General features: G+C 38.5%; 1 protein-coding gene across 1 annotated transcript in view; it reads right to left on the bottom strand.

Moving 5' to 3' along the window:
- Window positions 1-2,404: 2,404 nt before the first annotated feature.
- The window catches only part of barx2.S (BARX homeobox 2 S homeolog), a 38,046-nt gene continuing 20,281 nt past the window's right edge, over window positions 2,405-20,169 (bottom strand). The window contains exons 2-4 of the mRNA XM_018227725.2: window positions 6,437-6,737; window positions 4,068-4,152; window positions 2,405-3,897 (exon numbers count right to left, since the gene is read on the bottom strand). Of these exons, the coding sequence (XP_018083214.2) occupies window positions 3,604-3,897; window positions 4,068-4,152; window positions 6,437-6,737 (680 nt within the window). The 3' untranslated portion in view covers window positions 2,405-3,603. The remainder of the gene's footprint in view (window positions 3,898-4,067; window positions 4,153-6,436; window positions 6,738-20,169) is intronic.

Raw genomic sequence — 20,169 nt, 5'->3', positions numbered from 1 at the left:
GATAGGACATTGATCATCTTCCAAATCCAGCACTCCAGTGTATTCTTCAGTATAATTTTCTCACCCCCTCCAAAAATATTTTATAGGTTTTGGGAAATAAAAAGTTCATAACTCCTACATAAATTGCTCGAGAACCAAATGCAAATCAAAAAAGATAATTGATCATGTTATACAATAGAGCTGCAAGGTGTTTTGTATGGGATAACCATTTGAATTAGAAATTGCCTAATTATATTCAGTAGTATTACCAAAATCAATGATGTGCTTATGACATTCCAAATGCAGTACTGTATGCTACTGCACTTACAACAATATCGATATTACCAGAACACATATATAAAAACCGCTTTGCTGTAAATGTGAAAATGTTAAAGGAGAACTAAATCCTAAAAATGAATATGGCAAAGAACTCCAAATACCCAAAAGATCGCTGACTGCTAAAGGAACCTCCCCCAGATGGTTTTGTCATACCCTATATCCCCCCCATCCCTATCCAAGTTTACTTCCTCCCCCCCTCACACTTTCTCTATTTCCTGCTCCCCTCTTTTTTCTTTACTGTCCATTTAATGCCTCTAAAAATTAAGAATTATCGACACTCAATGATGGCCTCCCCACCACAGGCTGCATAGTCTGAATCCCAGTCTAACAGGAGACCTGATACTTTATACAAATGTAATTTATGTCAATCTTTTTTTTTGTCTTTTTCTGTTTATTTTTTCTTATGTTTTAGCATGAGAAGAAGCAATATTTTTGATTTTTTGACTCACTGTGCCGTTATGAATAACCTGTATTCTGACCTGAAAATCAATAAAAATATTATTTAAAAAAAAAAATGAATATGGCTGAAAATATCATATTTTATATATGGAACTTATTGAACCAGCCTATAGCTTCAGCATCTCTATAGTAGTAATGATCCAGATCACAGGAGTTTCCCATCTTGGATTTTGTTGGAAGTATCTGTAGCACACGTACTGTATCTGTATCAACACTATTCAGACACTATTCTGACGTTAATTTTCAAGTTTTGCAAATTTTTCACCGTTTCGTGAATTTCGTGGGAATTTCACAAATTTTTCAGACGAAGTGAAACAGGAGAAATTCACCCATCACTACAGCACACCACTTACTCGTCTCTATACAGCCTGGCTGGTAGTTCTGAACTGCCATGTACCAATCATTACTGAATTATTTATTAATCAGTCTTGTATGTTGACTTTTATATTTAATATATACAGTATAGTGTGAGTCATTCCCTAAGCTCAGTAAATGAAAGCAGCACAGAGCATGTGCAGTGAATCAGCAGAAAAGAAGATGGGGAGCTACTGGGGCATCTTCAGAGGCACAGATCTTCAATGCTAAAGAGCTGTGGTTGCCTTGGGCTGGTATAGGATGCTAAAACATAATATCCAACATTTCTGCCCTACTTCCTTAGTTACACTTTAGTTCTCCTTTAAGTTGTAGCAAAAATTTCTATACATTTCATATTTCAGATTAAATATTTCAATTCACACTACATTTCCAGTATCATAGAACCCCTTTGCCCAATATTTGTTTGGAGAGGATTTTAAAAGAAGTAGAAGGGGTTTGGGCTTACTCATGCAAGTCTAAACCTTTATTCATATGTAGCTGCCAACATTTTGCGGTCTAGTAGATACTCCTAGATACCACAAATATGCAATTACAAAAGTCATTTCAAAGTGATACTTCATTAAGTGTTTACCTCACAAGTAAACATGATGTGTATTGTTTGGCAAGTACAGAGAATTTAGAAGTCCTGAAACACAGGCAAAACACATAAGGATTTCCAAAATCTTTGTGCATGTACACGTCTTAAATATTATTGGCTGCTCCCCCATCCTGGATAAGTTAAACACTTTTTTTCACATGTCTTGTTTAGATAAATCATTTCAAAAACAACAACAAAAATTGATTTCATATATATTTTCCAATGCAGTAGTAGTTCCCAAACTGTGGTACCAAACCTCCCAGAAGGGCCCTAAGCCCAGTTAGGTCAGTTGGGATTCCATGTATGGTGAACACTGTTTGACTGTTTTATATAAATTAGGAATTATAGCAGTATCACTTATGCTAATGTGGATTTATATCTGTAACCTTCTTGGACTGCAAAGGGATGCTTGGAAATATCTGGGAAACACTATAATGCACCTCCTTCTATTTTATTCCATATATTGATCTGCTCTTTAAAAGTAAATATTTAATTGGTTGTTTTGGATTGCTATACCTGGAGTAATTCTTCCAACTTTTATTAGATAACTCTATGGGGGTTATTTACTAAACTACGAATACAAAAATCATGAAAAATTCATGTTTTTTTTAATATAAAATCTGACTTTTAAAAAATCAAAATTTTTCAGAATTTATTAAACCCTGAGGATGGAAAATCTGAAAATCCGGCATCTCAGACCAGTCGAGGTTGCAAATAAGTTAATGGTAGAAGTCAAAATGATTTTTTGATGTGCACTAGATTTTGTGCAATACCCTTAAGTTTTCGGGTGATAATTCAGAAAGAATTGTGAAAATCTGATTTTTAAAAGCAAAGCAAATTTTCGGGAAAATGTAATAATAAATAAGCGTAAAAAACCCGAGCGGATTTGATCAGAGTTTGTAGCAGAACATATTGAGATAATTTGGTTTGATCTATGGATTAAAATCCTTCGAATCGTTTCATTTGAAGGATTTAATCGTTCGATCAAACGAATATCGCTAAATACTTCGACTTCGATATTCAAAGTCGAAGGATTTAACTTCAACGGTCGAATACCGATGGTTAATTAACCCTCGCTATTCGACCCTAAGTAAATGTGCCCCTAAATCTTTTGTTTCATAAATACAGATTTGAAATCCGACTTGACTTAGTTAATGCTATGACAGAATGCTAAAAAAATTATGAAAAATATTATATATTATTTTCATTTTTTTTGTGTTCCTAGTGTTTACTAACGTACATTACCTCTCTGTGAATTTGTAACAGTATTTCTACAGTTTCCAGTTTCAAGCACAAGATCTAAATTTTTATCCTATTTCAAATCATTAAATAGCATTACAAATATTTTCTTTGCATATGTTGCAGTTCTTGTGAACAATATTGTGAGTTTCAGTCTCAGACTAACTAAGAGTGACAACATTTAGAAACATTTGGCTCATTTATTCTTTAGAAGTTATTTTTTCAAAAAATTATATTTGGTAAAATCAGTTTTTTTTAAGCCAGATTCATAGCATGTAAAAACCAAAGGCACTTCATTTGAGGGATTTTGTTTTAATATGTATCACTGGGTGAACAAAGTCCTCTCCCTCCTCTTGAATCTTTCATCTATTAGTTTCCAGCACAAGAATAAAAAAAACCCATACACATTGTTCGAAAAACAAATGTTCGAAAAACACAGCAACATTTGTATTTACATTCCATAAGGATCTTTCACGGCAATTCCCACTTCCATCTCTTGCATTACATGGCAGCTTTAACCTATTCCGAGCAAAGTGTAGTAAGTGGGATAAATCCTGCAATGTTTAGGTCCAACACTCCTTCCAAAAGGAGGCATAACTGTTCTCTCAGTCTAAATCTAGGCTCTTGCTTTAGCCTTATGAACCACTATCACTTAGTGAGACATCTAACTGTGGTGTAAGTTGCAATGCTGGACCAGAGGCCTGTGATTTCTTAAATTTGTCTTCTGCATTCGCCTCAAGACTGTGAACAATGTAATCTTTATCTGTGACTTTGCCTTGTTCCTCCTCTTCTTCATTTACTTTAGTCTCTGCTGTCTGTGCCAGCTTGTTCAGCTTTTCCTCTGCCTCTATTTCTTCAGAAGTTGGGATAGAATTTTTCTTGGGCCTTCCTTTTGGCTTTGTAGGTGCCTCCTGTCCACCCTTAAGGACCTGGTGTAGAAAATGTTTACAGTAAATATTGTATTTATGAAAGAGATGCACTTATTTGCTATTTTTGTCAAATAAAGCTTTTTTTAAAAAAAATATTTATATTTGATATATTTTCTGAGACAGGAATATTCCCAGGAAAATGTTATGTGCATAGCTTTTAACAAACTTACAATTTTTTTCCATTTCATCCGACGATTTTGATACCATGTCTTGACCTGCAGCTGTGTGAGTCCTAGTGACTGAGCCAAGTCCAGCCTAAATAATAAATTGAACATAGCTGAAATCAGTGCGAAGATTATTTATGTTTATGGTTTGTATTTGGCAATAACTTATGTATACATTATTTAATATTTGAGCAGATAGCCATGTGGTACACACACACACACACACATATATATATATATATATAGCAAATTTGAGTACAGTGCACACGGATAACCGAAAAAAGCAATGCCTGTGTGCTGGTTACATGTGTCAATAGTCATAGGCAAGAGAGAAAAACCGCACCAACAGGTCTTTATACAAAAATAGAAAACCTTTTATTCAACGTTTCGGCTCGACCACTGGAGCCGTTTTTTGTTCCTGAAGACGGCTCCAGTGGTCGAGCCGAAACGTTGAATAAAAGGTTTTCTATTTTTGTATAAAGACCTGTTGGTGCGGTTTTTCTCTCTTGCCTATATATATATATATATATATATATATATATTTATATATATATATATTATATATATATATATATATATATTATATATATATATATATATATATATATATATATATATATATATATATATATATATATATATATATACGGTACCAGGGTATGGGGTCTGTTATCCAGAATAATTTGGATCTTCATACCTTAAGTCTACTAGAAAATCATGTAAACATTAAATAAACTCAATAGACTGGTTTTGCTTCCAATAAGGATTGATTATATCTTAGTTTGGATCAAGCTCAAGGTTCTGTTTAATTCTTACAGAGAAAAAGAAAATAATTTTTAAGAATTTGGTTATTTGGATAAAATGGAGTCTATGGGAGACTGCCTATCCGTTATTCAGATATTTCTGGATAACAGGTTTCCGGATAACGGATCCCATACCTGTATGTATATATACATATATATATACACATGTATATCTCAAAACACGCAGCATTAGAATGCAATTTACATATCTACTTTAAAGCAATGGCACAACATTTATAAAGCTGTGTAATGATGTAATGTCAAGAGGTGTAAAAATCTGGCATAAAACTGGTGAAAAAAGGTTATTTAAGCACATTGTTTATTGTTGAATATCACTGTTGAACAAATATGCCAAGTAGTTCTTTGTAATAGCACAACTATGGAAGTTAATAAATATGCTATGTATGTTTAATGTTTTAAGAGTTCAATAGTGTACTCTGCATAAAAAAAGAGTTTTTATGCAGACAGAGCAGCTGATTTTGTAGTTTAGTGTAACCATGAGCTTACATCTCACTGCCTAATGACTGTAGCTTAGAATCTCTCTGCAATAAAAGGAGAAGCATGGAGAAACTCTCATCTGTGCCAGTACGAATGCCTTTGATCGTGGGCAAATGTACAAGAGGAGGAGTCAGTGACCTTTGATATCAAATACATTTGTCAGTTCAGATCCGAGTGCAATGTCGGGGATGTACCTACATTCAACTGACATCACTGTGCAGCTGGGAAAAATCTGACCCTTAAACAGCTGGACTCATTTGGCATATACAGAGCATTTTGGTAGACTGAAGAAATGCATTTTAGATGGAACTTAGTCACGCGCTTAAATGGAAACAAAACTGAAATTGATAATGTTATGATCAGAAGAACCAGCTCTAATAAACTCAACATGTGCACCATAATAAAACATTCTAGTTTGTTATAACTAGCATGACATGAAAAAATCTTTAAAGAACATATTTTGCTTTAAAAATAGAAAAAAAGTGAAAGCTTTTGATTGCCTCTTATAAATGCATGAAAATCTTCCAAGATACCTAAACCTAAAGCCAGTGCTGCCTGATGATTGGCCTTTAGCAATGGTCAAACCATACAGAAATCAGACTTGCTGGAAGATCTGTATGCTGAAGTGCATTCAGTTAATGATACAGCCCTCTTCTGTTTGCTCTGTTACCTTTGCCAAACCACCAGATCCTAGCATGCAGGACATGAAATTCCCGAATGCTTGAATAAAATCGGAATATTTATGATGTCATAAATAATGATGTGTAAAAATCATTTTGTTAAAAAAAATGAAAATGTATTTACAAAGGATTTTAAAAGTTTACAGCATTTTGTAAATTTTAATATAAGAAGCCTAAAAACATTAGCAAAAGAAGAAAAATATAGATAATAGGAGTGCATAGGTTAGAAGGAAAATTGTTACTCCACAGAATGTAAAAGTGCATGAAACTGAAAGGGAAGCATTAGAAATTTGCGCATAATTTATCCTTTTAAAGGATTAGGTTTTTTTTACCAGTTTTTTACCATTATAACACATATCCATTTCTACTTATAATCTCTGTTTGAATCTCTTACCGGTCTGGTGTAGATAAATATTTTTGCTTCTGGAATTTCCTCTCTAGTCCCATGAGCTGGAGCTCAGTGAAAATGGTTCTGCTGCGCCGTGGTTTCTTCGCTCTTGAGGTGGTATGCTCATGTTCTGACTCACTACTAGGGTGGGCTTCACTGGCTGGGGTCTCGGAGCGAGTGCATCCTGGTGAGAGGTGAGTAGGGGACAGCACCGGGTGATGCGTGGATGTGGGAACCATGTGGGTAACTACATTGGGCTGACGTGTAATTACTGATAGAAGAGGGTACGGTCTGAGTGAAGATGTCCCTGTTGATAAAAAAATAAAAACAATAAATGCATTAGATATATAGCTATAAATAACAAGATATGTTAACTTTGTTCATTCTACTGAAGAATATACAAACATATTTTAATCATGAGGAACAAAGGAACAAGGTGCAGCACTTTATTAGTTCCATTATACAAACTATACTGAACTAAACTACAATATAGTGTTATTGTGTAGTTTGCTATACTGTATGAGCTTGTCCCTGTCTGATTTTTCTCTAATTTAAAACTATACTGTAGCAACAACAGTATACATTTACACCAGGATAAAAAAAAAATTTTCCTTCAAAAGCAATACAAATAACACATAATGAATACATAAAATATACACCTGCCTTCTATAATTTCGATTTTTTTTCCAGCAGGTTCACTGAAACAAATTTGGTTTCTCTTCTCAATTGGCAGCCTTTGATTATCATAGCATAGTCCAGCAAAATTACATATATTGAGATATAACGCAATGTCTCTTACATGGTCTTCAAAAAAAAGCATCTCTATTTTACAGTTGCCGTACTATACCTTTAATAGTAATGAATTCACTGGCAAAAAATGGACAAATCACTTTCCTTGCATCATCAGCAGCACGTAGCTTCCACGGTTATAATTAAAAAGCCACTAATAACAGTGTCAGCAGTGCACCTTTGATATATTAACAGCTACATCAATTAATCAAAGGCTCAAACCATAAAATGTACCAGAGTAGTTTTACTCTTGGCTCACTGTATATCAAAGCTCCAGGGTTGAACAACAAGAATTGATTGTGGGAACATTATGGCTTCTTTACCAAGGTCTGTTAAAAGCATGTGCAGCTCTATATGTTATGTATACACTGTGTTCCCCCTCTAGGCAAATACAATCTGTTCTGGTTAGGAAGATGGTAGAAAAATAGTGACAGACTATGACTGATTGGTGTAGAGAATTGTCAGAAACAATTGTGTAAGCATTTTTTAAATGTTATTAAAATAAGTAGAGATCATGTTGCTTTGAACACTGTATTTCTAATCATAACATACTTGGTGTAGTCGATTACTAGGGATCTATTTTATCTCCCATGGTGTTCAGGTATTTGCACTATGTCAGTAAGCTTTTTGAAAGGTACTCAGTGAATAAGAATTTTTTTTTAAGGAATTCAGGTAATCTTAAAGAAATGGACACCATGGTCTTGTGGCTCATGCCCCTGCCATATTTTCTTATCACATACATCTAGCTTTCCAGAAAGGCTGAGGATTTTTTTCAGACAATTGGAATACAGCATGGTGTTCATATTAAAATACCAATATTGCATGAAAAACAAAATGAAACACTTTTTAAAAATCATTCTACCATTCCTAAAAGGTCCCCTCTAACAAGCCTGAGCTGTATATTCAATTTAAACACTATATATATATATATATATATATATATATATATATATATATATATATATATATATATATATATATATATACATATATATATTTTTTTTTTTATTATGTGCACTTATTATTGTCCAATAGGAATAAGGGAAACAGGAAGCATCCGAACTGATACTGTTAAGTGTACACAATAAGTATTGTAATAATAATTTACATAGTACCATTTTCTCATGCAGTTCTCTACAGAGTAAAGGGATATAAATACAAGACATAAAAACTTACATATACAAATATTCCAACAGAATATTGTAAGGAGATAATAAGGCGAGGGCCCTGCTCACAAGAGCTTACAATCTAAGAGGGAGAGTGAGACATTCAAAAAAACACCTGTAGTTATGCTGGTCATAAAAATAAGGGAACACCAACAAGTCCATTGGAATTAATGCAACAAGTATCACAGAGTGTCAGATTTACTAGCCATTAAATTTTTCCCCCCACAAATCTCAAAAAAATTGTGGTTTTTCTATTTTTCTTAAAAGTGCTTAAAAATTTACAACCACAAAAACCTCTAATAAAAAATTGAAAAGTAAAAGTTGTCGAGGTCCTATATGAGTCATTGGGAGCTGCACTGATTTGAACGCTTCTAATCAATTTGGACTTTTAGAGGTCTTCCAATTTTTCTTTGCTAGGAATGGTCTGAAAAACTCACATTTTTAGAGGTTTGAGAGGTATTTGTATTTTTTTTCAGATCATTCAGCAATTTTTTTTCATTCTCACTTTTTAAACTGGTATCTTTTAAAAAATGTCATGACATTCGTGGTCTTTGAGAAAGTGAGTTTTAGTCTTCAGAAACCACTAAAATGTGAATGTTGATAAACAAGCCTCCACGTGCCTCACCCTGTTCAATAGTATCTTTTCAACAAATCCACTGGAATCCTCACAACTGAACTCATTGCATCAAACTTTACTTGGAGATGTGAATTTAAATTGTGAGGCGGTGGATTGCCAGTGATGAAGGCATCATACAAAATCGATGCAAGTACAAATAACATATTCACTTTTCTTTTGACTACTTTTAATGTTATATTTAAAAGACATAAATAACTGACTACTCAACCTCAACATTTTACAAAGAGGTTATGACAGCATCCTGCTCTTCTACACTAAAAACTGTAAAAACAGGCAAAGTCAAGAGAGGTACATTATCTATTCTGCATTTGAATAATTAGTGATTTATACCTATATTTATTGCACATTACGGGGCCCATTTACTAAGGGTCGAAGTGAATTTTCGAATTCAAAAACTTCGAATTTTGAAGTAATTTTTGGGTACTTCGACCATTGAATAGTCTAAAATTTGATTTGAATTGAAAATACGTCACAGATTCGACCATTCGAAAATCGAAGTACTGTCTCTTTAAAAAATCTTTAACTTCGACACTTAACCACCTTAAACCTGCTGAATTGCTGTTTAGTCTATGGGGGACCTCCTAGAACCTTATGGCTAAGTTTTGAGTAGTCGAAGAATTTTTTTGTAAAATTTGATTTGAACGATTTAATCGATCGAACGATTTTTACTTCGAACGAAAATGGTCGTTTTCGATCGGAAAAATACTTCGACTATCGAAGTATCAAATTCGATGGTTGAATTTCAAAAATTTTTAACTACGAAATTTGACCCTTAGTAAATGTGCCCCTAAATCTGTCAAATTATTTTTTGGAAATAAAAAAATTCTATGAACACTACCAATGTAATATAATGATGTTTATGTATGTGTGTGTGTGTGTATATATATATATCTATATCTATATATATATATATATATATATTTGAGCCTATAGCAGACTTTTTGTCTACTGTGTGACATTTTTGTTGCACACAAAACTTACTGTGCAGCAAATTTTCACTGCTGTTCCGCTAAACTTTCTGAAAAAAAACCCCCATAATTTCTGAAAAGATTCAGTCATCACTATATATATATACTTTCAGTTGAGTGTTCCTGAACTAGTCATTCAGTATAACTTTATAAATATGGCTTTAGGGACACAGTTAGTGGCATTAGTGGGAAATTAGAACTCAACACACTAAAATACCACCATCCTTTATTTACTCCAATAGGAGTGTAAGCGTAAATATCAAAAGTTCATAATTAGATAGATAAGCCTCAAAAAAACGAATAGGAATGAACAGAGAATTTTACTATGGTGAGGACTATTTCATATTTTGTTAAATCTGCCCCTTAGGGTCCCATAGGCTGGGCACACAACTTCACATCCAAACATCTGTGTCATAGGGATGTCGCGGACTGTTCTCCGGCGAACTTGTTTGCGCGAACATCGGCTGTTCGCGTCCGCCGCAAGTTCGCGAACGTCGCGCGACGTTCGCCATTTTGGGTTCGCCTTACCTGGCGCTTTTTTTGACCTCTCACCCCAGACCAGCAGATACATGGCAGCCAATCAGGAAGCTCTCCCTCCTGGACCACCCCCACACCCCCTGGACCACTCCCCTTCCATATATAAACTGAAGCCCTGCAGCGTTTTTTCATTCTGCCTGTGTGTGCTTGGAAGAGCTAGTGTAGGGAGAGAGCTGCTAGTGATTTCACTGATTTGAGGGACAGTTGATAGTAAGTTTGCTGGCTAGTAATCTACTTGATACTGCTCTGTATTGGAGGGACAGAAGTCTGCAGGGATTTGAGGGACATTTTAGGGTAGCTTTGCTGGCTAGTAATCTACCTTCTACTGCAGTGCTCTATATGTAGCTGCCTGCTGTGGGCACTGATCTCTTCTGATCTCATCTGCTGACTGCTGTAATAACCCAATAGTCCTTGTAAGGACTGCTTTTATTTTCTTTTTTGTTGTTTTACTTTGCTACTTTAACAGCCAAGTGCTATTAGTCTAGCAGTGTTGGGGAGTGGGACTGGTGGGCTACTGTGCTGCTCCTAGTAGTTCAGCAGCACCAACCCGAGAATATTTTTTTTTTTAATATACATATAATTTTTTTTTTTATTTTACTTATCTTACTGTTCTTTAAGGTGTCCAGTGCTGTTTGCTGTTCTTCATAGTAGTGCACCAATAGTAGTGCACTTGCAGGCATTATTTGCCCAGTGGCCATCTAGCTGTGTGAGCTTGTTCACATTCTGTCTAAATATCAATAATAATACCGTCTCCAGAAACACCACCTGAGTGACGTTTTTCAAGCAGCAATAATATATTCCGTATCCACCACTGCTGTAGTGTATACGTTGACCTTGTAGGCATTATTTGCCCAGTGTGTTCTTCATTTTCAAACCACTGCCACTTAGCTGTGTGAGCTTGTTCACATTCTGTCTAAATATCAATAATAATACCGTCTCCAGAAACACCACCTGAGTGACGTTTTTCAAGCAGCAATAATATATTTCGTATCCACCACTGCTGTAGTGTATACGTTGACCTTGTAGGCATTATTTGCCCAGTGTGTTCTTCATTTTCAAACCACTGCCACTTAGCTGTGTGAGCTTGTTCACATTCTGTCTAAATATCAATAATAATACCGTCTCCAGAAACACCACCTGAGTGACGTTTTTCAAGCAGCAATAATATATTCCGTATCCACCACTGCTGTAGTGTATACGTTGACCTTGTAGGCATTATTTGCCCAGTGTGTTCTTCATTTTCAAACCACTGCCACTTAGCTGTGTGAGCTTTTTCACATTCTGTCTAAATATCAATAATAATACCGTCTCCAGAAACACCACCTGAGTGACGTTTTTCAAGCAGCAATAATATATTCCGTATCCACCACTGCTGTAGTGTATACGTTGACCTTGTAGGCATTATTTGCCCAGTGTGTTCTTCATTTTCAAACCACTGCCATCTAGCTCTGTGAGCTTGTTCACATTCTGTCTAAATATCAATAATAATACCGTCTCCAGAAACACCACCCGAGTGACGTTTTTCAGGCAGCAATAATATATTCCGTATCCACTGCTGTAGTAGTGTATACGTTGACCTTGTAGGCCTTGTTTGCCCAGTGTGTTCTTCTTCTTCTTCATTTTCAAACAACTCCCATCTAGCTGTGTGAGCTTGTTCACATTTTGTCTAAATATCAATAATAATACCGTCTCTAGAAACACCACCCGAGTGACGTTTTTCAAGCAGCAATAATATATTCCGTATCCACCACTGCTGTAGTGTATACGTTGACCTTGTAGGCATTATTTGCCCAGTGTGTTCTTCATTTTCAAACCACTGCCACTTAGCTGTGTGAGCTTGTTCACATTCTGTCTAAATATCAATAATAATACCGTCTCCAGAAACACCACCTGAGTGACGTTTTTCAAGCAGCAATAATATATTCCGTATCCACCACTGCTGTAGTGTATACGTTGACCTTGTAGGCATTATTTGCCCAGTGTGTTCTTCATTTTCAAACCACTGCCATCTAGCTCTGTGAGCTTGTTCACATTCTGTCTAAATATCAATAATAATACCGTCTCCAGAAACACCACCCGAGTGACGTTTTTCAGGCAGCAATAATATATTCCGTATCCACTGCTGTAGTAGTGTATACGTTGACCTTGTAGGCCTTGTTTGCCCAGTGTGTTCTTCTTCTTCTTCATTTTCAAACAACTCCCATCTAGCTGTGTGAGCTTGTTCACATTTTGTCTAAATATCAATAATAATACCGTCTCTAGAAACACCACCCGAGTGACGTTTTTCAGGCAGCAATAATATATTCCGTATCCACTGCTGTAGTAGTGTATACGTTGACCTTGTAGGCCTTGTTTGCCCAGTGTGTTCTTCTTCTTCTTCATTTTCAAACAACTCCCATCTAGCTCTGTGAGCTTGTTCACATTCTGTCTAAATATCAATAATAATACCGTCTCCAGAAACACCACCTGAGTTGTTGTTGTTTTTGTTTTAAAAATAATGCCAGGCAAAGGCAGGCCGCCACGCAGAGGCACTAGGGGCCGTGCTGCTATGCTATCCTGTGGCCCTAGGAAATTGCCCAGTTTTAAAAAGGCAATGACCCTGAACTCCCAAAATGCTGAAGAGGTAGTTGACTGGCTTACACAGCACACCCCATCCTCTACCGTTTCTAACTTTACCACAACATCCTCATCCTCCACTGCTATGGGCACCCCACGTAACACTTCCTCCACCACCGGCGCCCCTTCTTCACTGGAGTCAGAGGAGTTATTTTCACATGAGTTTCTTGAACTGAGTGATGCGCAACCATTATTGGCAGAAGAAGATGAAGGAGATGAGGACGTTACACCAGATTTAATTCTGGCAGAGAACACAACAGAGATGGACATAATGAGTGATGACGAGGAGGTCCCCGCTGCTGCTTCCTTCTGTGAGCTGTTAGAAGAAATTGATGCATCTGAGGAGAATGATGATGAGGAGATTGATGTTTTGTGGGTGCCCAGTAGAAGAGAGCAAGAGGAGGATAGTTCAGATGGAGAGACGGAGAGTCAGAGAGGCAGGAGGAGAATAAGACTTAGAAGAAGCAGGGAGGACAGCTCGCAGGGAACAGTAGGGCAACAACATGTATCGGCACCTGTGGTCAGCCGGCCAACGCACCCGCCATTGCCGCCAACGCCGCCGACTTCTACTTTTACCCCCAGATTGCCAGCCTCAAAAAGGTCAGCAGTGTGGGATTTTTTAATGTGTGTGCCTCTGACAAAAGCGTTGTAATTTGCAACGAGTGCAGTCAGAAACTGAGTCTTGGGAAGCCCAACAGCCACATAGGTACAACTTCTATGCGAAGGCACATGAACGGCAAGCACAAAGCACTTTGGGAGCAACACCTCAAAGGCAACAGGCAAACTAAAAGCCACCCTCCTTCTGGTCCAGCATCTTACTGCTCTACCTCTGCTGTCCTTGACCCGTCTGAACCACCCTCCACTCCGCCTTCCACCTTGACCACCAGTTCCCATTCCCAGTCATCTGCCCCCAGCCAAGTTTCTGTGAGGGCCATGTTTGAGCGTAAGAAGCCAATGTCTGCGAGTCACCCCCTTGCCCGGCGTCTGACAGCTGGCTTGTCTGCACTCTTAGCCCGCCAGCTTTTACCATACCAGCTGGTGGACTCTGAGGCCTTCCGCAAATTTGTAGCAATTGGGACACCGCAGTGGAAGGTACCCAGCCGCAATTTTTTTTCAAAAAAGGGAATACCACACCTGTACCACCATGTGCAGAGCCAAGTCACCGCATCTCTGTCACTTAGTGTTGGGCCAAAGGTCCATATGACTACTGACGCATGGTCCTCCAAGCATGGTCAGGGCAGGTATGTCACCTACACTGCCCACTGGGTGAACTTGGTCATGGCTGGGAAGCAGGAAATGTGTGGCTCAACAACGACAGTGGAGTTGGTGTCACCGCCACGGATTGCACGCGGTTCTGCCACCACCTCTACTCCTCCTTCGCTCTCTACCTCGTCTTCTTCCTCTTCTTCATCCTCTGCTGCTGGGTCCTCCTCCTCCTCCACACCTGTGCACCCCCAGCTCCCCCTAGGCTATTCGACGTGCCAGGTACGCCGTTGTCATGCTGTCTTGGGGATGACGTGCCTGGAAAGCAAAAACCATACCGGATCTGTACTCCTGTCATCTCTGCAGTCACAGGCCGATCGGTGGCTGACCCCACACCAACTGAAGATCGGAAAAGTGGTGTGTGACAATGGAAGCAATCTGTTGGCAGCACTGAGACTGGGCAATTTAACACGTGCCCTGCATGGCACATGTTCTGAATTTAATAGTACAACATTTTGTCTCAAAGTACCCAGGATTCCAGGACGTTCTCAGGCAGTCCAGGAAGGTGTCGGCCCATTTCAGACGTTCCTATACAGCCATGGCACGCCTTGCTGACATTCAGCAGCGGTACAACATGCCAGTCAGGCGTTTGATTTGCGACAGCCAGACTCGCTGGAATTCAACGCTCCTCATGTTGGAACGTCTGCTGCAACAACAAAGAGCCGTCAACGAATACCTGTTTGAACTGGGTGGTAGGACTGGATCTGCAGAGCTGGGGATTTTTTTCCCCCGTTACTGGGTGCTTATGCGCGATGCCTGCAGGCTCATGCGCCCTTTTGAAGAGGTTACAAATATGGTCAGTCGCACCGAAGGCACCATCAGCGACCTAATACCCTTTGCTTTCTTCCTGGAGCGTGCCGTGCGACGAGTGACAGATGAGGCTGTAGACCAGCGTGACGAGGAGCAGGAAGCGCACGATTTCTGGTCGGAATCACCAGAACGAACCCAGGCACCTGCTGCAACGCAGGGAGAGGTGTCAGAAGTGGAGTCAGAGGAGGAAGGTGGCTTTGTGGAGGAGGAGGACCAACAGGAGCAGGCTTCCCAGGGGGCTGGTGGTGACCTTTTGGGGACCCCTGGTCTTGTACGTGGCTGGGGGGAGGAGACCGTGGATGATGCAGTCCTTGATAACGAGGAAGCGGAGATGGATACCTCTGCATTCAACCTTGTGAGAATGGGGTCTTTCATGCTGTCATGCCTGTTGAAGGACCCCCGTATCAAGAGGCTTAAGGAGAAGGACCTGTACTGGGTCGCGACTCTACTAGACCCTCGGTACAAGCATAAAGTGGCAGAAATGTTACCAACATACCACAAGTCTGAAAGGATGCTGCATTTACAAACCAGCCTGCAAAACATGTTGTACAATGCTTTTAAGGGTGATGTCACTTCAGGAACTCATCAACATTCCAGGGGCAGAGGTGCCAGTAATCCTGCCACGAGCGCACCTGCAAGGACAAAGCACTTTGGCCACTCTGTAACGTCAGACATGCAAATGTTTTTCAGCCCAAGGCAGCGGCAGAACCCTTCGGGATCCACCCTCAAAGAACGCCTCGACCGGCAGGTAGCGGACTACCTGGCATTAACTGCAGATATCGACACTCTGAGGAGCGATGAACCCCTGGACTACTGGGTGCGCAGGCTTGATCTGTGGCCAGAGCTGTCACAATTTGCCATGAACCTCTTGTCTTGCCCAGCCTCAAGTGTGCTCTCAGAAAGGACCTTCAGTGCAGCAGGAGGGATTGTAACTGAGAAGAGAACTCGCCTAGGTCACAAAAGTGTCGATTACCTGACCTTTATTAAAATGAATGAGGGGTGGATCTCGGAGGGTTACTGCACGCCGGAAGACTTGTTCTGAGTTTCTGATTCTGACTCCCCATGCAGCTGTCCTTCTCTGCACGCCTCATGACTCCACATACAGCTGTCCTTTAGCGTCCTCCTCCCTCCACCACCGTTACAAACTAGGGTGCAAACCCTACTGGTTTAATTTGAATCCAGGTAAATCCTGAGTTTTTCTGGCCTCTGTGCTTCAGTGGCTGCGACCAAAAAAAACAGAATATTTTCAGCATTTATATGGCATATTTTTTCTGGCCTCTGTGCTTCGGTGGCTGCGACCAAAAAAAACTGAATATTTTCAGCATTTATATGGCATATTTTTCCTGGCCTCTGTGCTTCAGTGGCTGCGACCAAAAAAATTGAATATTTTCAGCATTTATATGGCATATTTTTTCTGGCCTCTGTGCTTCAGTGGCTGCGACTAAAAAAAACAGAATATTTTCAGCATTTATATGGCATATTTTTCCTGGCCTCTGTGCTTCAGTGGCTGCGACCAAAAAAATTGAATATTTTCAGCATTTATATGGCATATTTTTTCTGGCCTCTGTGCTTCAGTGGCTGCGACTAAAAAAAACAGAATATTTTCAGCATTTATATGGCATATTTTTCCTGGCCTCTGTGCTTCAGTGGCTGCGACCAAAAAAATTGAATATTTTCAGCATTTATATGGCATATTTTTTCTGGCCTCTGTGCTTCAGTGGCTGGGACAAAAATAAATGAATATTTTCAGCATTTATATGGCATATTTTTTCTGGCCTCTGTGCTTCAGTGGCTGTGACAAAAAAATGAATATTTTCAGCATTTATATGGCATATTTTTTCTGGCCTCTGTGCTTCAGTGGCTGCGACTAAAAAAAACAGAATATTTTCAGCATTTATATGGCATATTTTTCCTGGCCTCTGTGCTTCAGTGGCTGCGACCAAAAAAATTTATATTGTTAGCATTTATATGGCATATTTTTCCTGGCCTCTGTGCTGCAGTGGCTGCGACAAAAAAAAAATTAATATTGTTTGCATTTATATGGCATATTTTTTCTGGCCTCTGTGCTGCAGTGGCTGCCACAAAAAAAAATTAATATTTTCAGCATTTATATGGCATATTGTTTCTGGACTTCTGGTTCAGTGGCTGCGACAAAAAAAACATAATTTTTCAGGAAAGTACACATGCCTAATTTTTCAGGGTTCTGCAACAGTGGCAAAATCGCATCTTTTATGGTCACCGCAGGTGATCAATAAAGTAGACCAAAACTGGGCCCACACTGCAGAATCAGTGTTTTTTGGTTCACTTCACTGTACATTGAATTACCTCTGCCTGACCGTGCACGTGCGCACAAGCACGGTGACTGCTAAACACACCACTACAGAAATATTGCCACCAACAGGACGAACATCCTGGAGGTGACAAGCAACTAGTAATTAAAAACTATTATTTGCTCACTTGACGGTATCATTCATTAAAGCTCTTTGCGTCTTTTTGCGTTGCAGTAAGCACCGCGTTTCGTCTTTGCGTGTGAACAGGCTGTAACTTTTACACGACTTGATTGGCATGTAGACGCCGGACGTTTTAAAGCATTTTATTACACAGGTTTAGAAATGTAGTGTGATTTCTGCCCTTTACAGCACAAAACGCAGCGCTGTGTCAACAATGGATTTTTTAGAAACATTTTTGCCCTTGATCCCCCTCTGGCATGGCACTGTCCAGGTCGTTGCACCCTTTAAACAACTTTAAAATCATTTTTCTGGCCAGAAATGTCTTTTCTAGCTTTTAAAATTCGCCTTCCCATTGAAGTCTATGGGGTTCGCGACGTTCGCGAACCGTTCGCATTTTTGACGCAAGTTCGCGAATATGTTCGCGAACTTTTTTTCCGACGTTCGCTACATCCCTACTGTGTCACTAGTGATCACCAGCTTCTAAATTCCACTCCAGGACCACTAGACTAATTCCATCAGCTCTAGCCAAATATCTAGCATTAGGATAAGGCCCCTTCATACTACACTTTCTTTTCTTGTAAAATATATTTTTGAGGCCCCTAAAATCCCTGGGGCCCAACTGCAGTAGAAATCCCTGTGGTGTTTATTTGTGATAATCTTTACAGTGTGCAATATTATTTCATTCTAGTCAAATAAGACTCACCTACATATGGGTATGGGGAAAAAGCCTTAGCTGTTCTTTTTCATGTACTGTATGCACAAAAATGTTGCATTCTAGGTGCATCCTTAATAGAGAAATTAGTATTGTAAGGTATTTCTCCAGAGTAAACTCTATACAAATTTGCAATGTATGCTTGCTTATTTCATGGACTGGCAGCAGCTGACTGCACCACATACCCCCGCTCAGTACGAATCACCTTGGAAATTCTAAATGGAAAGACTTTTAAAAAAAACTCACTCTACTAAAGCAAACTGGATAGTATGGTGCTATGTGTGTTCCATGATCTGAACCATACATATTCTGTTCTCCATTTTGATGATTGCTCATATTTAAAAACACAAACAACATATAAATATTAATATTTATTCAAGAACAATTTGATCTCTACAAAAAAATACAAACAATGTGACTTGTTCATTGCATTACTATGCAAACATATCCTTAAATCTTGTTTACAAACCAGTGTAATTAATGAGCTGAACTTTAAGTCATGTTTCTCATTTGCCAATAAGTAACTTCCTCAATTACTATTACCTCATTATGTCATGTCATGCCATTTTTTTTTTTTTGGAAACCAAAAGGAAAATATTGACAGAGCTGGATAGCATCTTGATCACTGTAAAGACTAAAATATACACTGGGACATAAATGAAATCTAAAAACTGCCACTAAAATGCTACCTTCTAATACAGGGGTCACAAACCTTTCTTTACCCATGAGCCACTTTCAAATGTTAAAAGAGTTGGGGAGCAACACAAGCATGACAAAAGTTCCTGGGGATGCCAAATAAGTGCTGTGATTGGCTAGTTGGCCATTCTTATGTGGACTGGCAGCCTACACAAGGCTCTGTTTGGCAGTGCACCTGGTTTTTATGCAACCAAAACTTGCCTCCAAGCCAGGAATTCAAAAATAATCACCTGCCTTGAGACCACTGGGAGCAACATCCAAGGGGTTGGTGAGCAACATGTTGCTCGCGAGCGACTGATTGGGGATAACTCTTCTAGTAGAACTAAAGCAATATTATCTATTGTTGAGAAAAATTACATTTGATAGCACTTGTTTAAAAGAAAAAGATGAAAGCTTTATCCTAACTAAATCTGCATGGGAGTATTGAGTATTTGTTTGTAGTTGTACATTCTATAGATTGATTTATGTGAGTTTCCAAACCATTTTTGCTAAAATTAAAAAATTAAACACAGGATAGGTCCACTTATTTAATATATCGGTAACAGTGTAAACAATGTGCAATACTTAGGCTGCTGTCAGAGGCTGTTTCAGGACATACTTGGGATGGGCAGTGTGATGAAACTGCTAGTGTATAATTTTTTACTAATGCTAATAACCATGTGCAAGTTATACTCCATCGAACCCAGTTTGTCTTGTGTCACATTTTTATGAAGAAAATCAAATTGTCCTATAACAGAGTATTTGATTCATTAATAGTATATAATATGAAAACAATTTTTGTTGTATATCTGAAATATAATGAAATGGGAGATCATCTTCCAAACACTTTTTCTAGTGTAAGGGGGTTATTTATCAAAATCTTATCACTATTTTCTGAAAACCAATTCTCACCAATTCGCACAGACTCCCCTCCCTCCCTATTTAACAATAAATTGTGCAGAAAAAGACTTGATAAAATTTTTAAAAAATCCAAATAGTATACATTTTTTGGATTTCTCACCGAAACTGAGACTTTTTGGCGCCTGAAACCTACGATTTTTTCAGATTATCATCTGAAAACCACAAAATCTTTGGATTATTGAATGAAACCCAGTG

This window comes from Xenopus laevis, chromosome 7S (assembly GCF_017654675.1).
Source record: "Xenopus laevis strain J_2021 chromosome 7S, Xenopus_laevis_v10.1, whole genome shotgun sequence".
NCBI classification, from domain to species: domain Eukaryota; kingdom Metazoa; phylum Chordata; class Amphibia; order Anura; family Pipidae; genus Xenopus; species Xenopus laevis.
The sequence above is the reverse complement of the archived record's forward strand: the minus strand, read 5'-3'. Positions and strand labels throughout refer to the sequence as shown.